General features: G+C 45.1%; 1 protein-coding gene across 1 annotated transcript; it reads left to right on the top strand.

The window, feature by feature from the left end:
* The first annotated feature begins 996 nt into the window (after positions 1–996).
* On the top strand, positions 997–2,994 carry LOC119805822 (tyrosine-protein phosphatase non-receptor type 11-like). Its single transcript, XM_038317619.1, has one exon. The coding sequence runs from the start codon at positions 997–999 to the stop codon at positions 2,992–2,994; it is 1,998 nt and encodes a 665-aa protein (XP_038173547.1).
* Positions 2,995–3,569: the final 575 nt, after the last annotated feature.

The raw sequence follows: 3,569 nt of genomic DNA, 5'->3' as shown, positions 1-3,569 counted from the left end.
GTCTTTCGCCCATCCCTTTGGCTTGGGGTATAAAAGGGCTATGAAAAATGAACTTGAGGCAGATTCAGTATTCATTGGAATGACCTCCTGACTCTGTCTTCAGTCTTGTGTCCGTTTCTTTCCTCAATCCACATTCCACTTTTCAGGAACATATGGACAAGCCGGCTGGACCATGACAAATGGCGCTGGATGTTGCTGGGGTTGGAGCACAGGAGTAAAGTGATGGCCACCACAAATTAAAAGTGAGTGCGAGATAAAAATAAAGTGACAGTGTGGTGAGTGGCTCGGGAGTAAAGCTGTAAATATAGAGCAAAGGCTTTTATATTCTTGTTGGGTTTTGTGTATGGGTTGTATGTTTTGTTCCTATAACCAGAGATGTCATTGTAAATATATGTGCATTTATAATAATATTTCTATCATTGATCTTGTGTGTTGGCTACACTGTAAATGTTTTTGATATGCCCAAATGCTATATAAATTCTATGGTTATTGTATGGGCAGCAACTTCTCAAGGTCACAGATGTTGTGTAAGGTGCTATGGTGAGGTCTACAAGCTCTGTTTAAAGCTCTAAGACTGTTTGTTGCATAGCTTATATAGAGAAGGACAGGGACAAAGAGACTGAACTGCTTTTGGGGATGACTGTTAGAGTGTGGCATGAGCCCTGCCCCTTGGGATACCAGTTGTGCTAATGTGCTAATCTCACCCGTAGCTCCAGCTCCCATCTCCATGCTGGCAGTCTTCCTAAGGTCGACACGGTGCTGAGACCAGAGCAGGAGCCAAAGCCCAAGACTGAAGGCAGAGTGAGCCTAGTGGTGCACAGCCAGTACACGGGATCCAGGTCTGGTGGGGGATTGTGTGCAGAGTGGGCCAGTTCTACCTGCACATGTGTTGACTTCTCAGCAGGGTTTTGCTTAGTCCCTCCAATACACATGTGACAGTGTCCCCAGGAGCCTGAGCAAACAGCAGGTCTATGTGGAGCCGGAGCCAAGGGAAACATGGCATCTCAGAGAGGGTTTCACCCCAACATCACTCGTGTGGAGGCTGAGAATCTCCTGCTAACCAGAGGAGTTGATGGCAGCTTTTTGACAAGGCCTAGTAAGAGTAACCCTGGAGATTTCACGTTGTCTGTTAGAAGAAATGGAGCTGTCAGTCACATCGAGGTTCAGAGCACTGGGGAATACTATGACCTCTATGATGGGAAGAAGTTTGCCACCTTGGCTGAACTGCTCCAGTATTACATGGAACATCCCGAGCAGCTAAAAGAAAAGAACGGAGATGTTGTTGAGCTCAAGTACCCACTGAATAGTGCAGACCCAACCTCTGAAAGGTGGTTCCATGGTCCCTTGTGTAGAAAAGAAGCAGAGGAACTGCTAATGGAGAAGGGTAAGCGTGGCAGCTTTCTTGTTCGAGGGAGCGAGAGACACCCTGGTGACTTCGTTCTCTCTGTCGTCACTCGTGATGACAAACAGAAGAGCAATGATGGCAAGTCCAAAGTGACCCACGTTATGATCCGATGTCAGGAACTGAAATACGATGTTGGTGGAGGAGAGTATTTTGACTCTTTGACAGACCTGATGGAGCATTACAAGAAGAACCCCATAGTGGTGACACGGGGCACAGTCCTGCAGCTGAAGCAGCCTCTCAACACAACTCGTCTTAATGCTGCTGAAATTGAAAGCAGAGTTAGAGAGCTAAGCAAGGTAGCTGGGACCAGAGGTGCAGTCAAACAGGGCTTTTGGGAAGAATTTGAGACACTACAGAAACAGGACTACAAATTTCTTTATAGCCAAAAAGAAGGACAGAGACAAGAAAATAAAAACAAAAATAGATACAAAAACATCCTGCCATTCGATCACACTAGGGTTGTCCTGCACGATGGCGATCCCAATGAGCCCTTTTCTGATTACATCAATGCGAACATCATCAGGGGTGAATTTCAAACCAAGTGGCACAATTCAAAACCCAAAAAGAGCTACATTGCCACTCAAGGCTGCCTGAAGAACACGGTGAATGATTTCTGGAGGATGGTGTTCCAGGAGAACTCTCGAGTCATCAGCATGACCACAAAGGAGGTGGAGAGAGGGAAGAGCAAATGTGTCAAGTACTGGCCTGATGAGTATGCCTTCAAAGACTATGGTGTCATGCGTGTTAGGAACATCAAAGAAATTGCTGCTCATAACTACACCTTAAGAGAACTCAAGCTTTCCAAGGTTGGACAAGGAAACACAGAGAGAACGGTCTGGCAGTACCACTTTCAGACATGGCCCGACCATGGTGTGCCCAGTGACCCTGGAGGTGTGCTGGACTTCCTGGAGGAGGTCCACCACAAGCAGGAGAGCATCGTGGATGCAGGCCCTGTTGTAGTTCACTGCAATACTGGAATTGGCAGGACGGGAACACTCATTGTGATTGATATCCTTATTGACATCATTAGAGAGAAAGGTGTTGACCATGACATCGATATTTGTAAAACCATTCAGATGGTACGGTCTCAGAGGCCAGGAATGGTCCAGAAAGAAGCACAGTACCGGTTCATCTATATGGCTGTCCAGCATTACATCCAGAGGCTGCAGCACATGATCAAGGAGGAACATAAAAGCCAAATGAAAGGACCCGAACATAGCAATATTAAGAATTCCCTGGTGAACCAGACAATCAGTGGCCAGAGCCCCATGGCACATTGCACTCAAACACCACCCAGTGCAGAAGTGAGGGAGGTTCTGGGCTTGGAACATAGCTCATTACCATGTCCCATGAGCATTAGAAGTTTCCCAAGAACACGGAATGACTCTAAGAAGGATGATAATGATGACAGTGGGCATAGCTCCCAGAGGAGGGACAGCATCTCCAACAGGGTTTTATATGAAGAGTTCCTGGCACTGACAAGACGTATGGACTGTGTGGAGCACTCCATAGGCAGCATCATGTCCAAGATCGATGCTGTGGTTGTCACACTTAAGACCATGGAAAATGTGTATAAACAGTCGAGGTAGATGTTAAGTGCTATTCTATTTTGGCAATTATATTCTCCATTTGCAGGACAAATCATCCCTCTACAAACTGAGCTAGCCCTAAGATAATCCCCTGGCCACTCATGACCAGCATAATTGATGTGAGCTGAGTTAACTTTTAAATGATGGGATGTATGTGACTTTTGACATACTGGTTTTACGTTGTTCCATAGCCTTCCCTGCTATGTGAAAGTGGCAGTATCAGGAGAATGCAGAGCTTCGGTAAAAGCTATCCAAAAGTACCAGAGAGAGACAGTGGGCTTAATACAAACACAGTTTAACTGAAGAAACCCCGTTAATGGAAATTGTAAAGAAGGGCAATTATCTAAGTTTTGCCTCAAAATTGTAAAAATTCCTTTGTTATTGCCTAATTCTAGTTGCTTCTTACTATAAGGAGGAGTTCAGATACCAGTTTTTGCCACAGCCTTACAAGCTCATCTCTGGCTGTGGTCTCAAGGAGATTTATTTACTTATTTTTTTATTTTTATTTTTCCTGGAATAAAGTTTGCTTCTGGTTTACTAGACGTTGTGGTTTTTTTTTTTTTTTACAACCCCCT

The sequence above is a fragment of the Arvicola amphibius genome, unplaced genomic scaffold (genome assembly GCF_903992535.2).
Source record: "Arvicola amphibius unplaced genomic scaffold, mArvAmp1.2, whole genome shotgun sequence".
Lineage (NCBI taxonomy): Eukaryota > Metazoa > Chordata > Mammalia > Rodentia > Cricetidae > Arvicola > Arvicola amphibius.
This window is presented reverse-complemented; position numbering and strand designations above follow the sequence as displayed.

What these genes read in the sequence shown, in the direction of transcription:
- LOC119805822 (XM_038317619.1), top strand. Translation starts at nt 997, where the DNA reads ATGGCATCTCAGAGAGGGTTTCACCCCAACATCACTCGTGTGGAGGCT.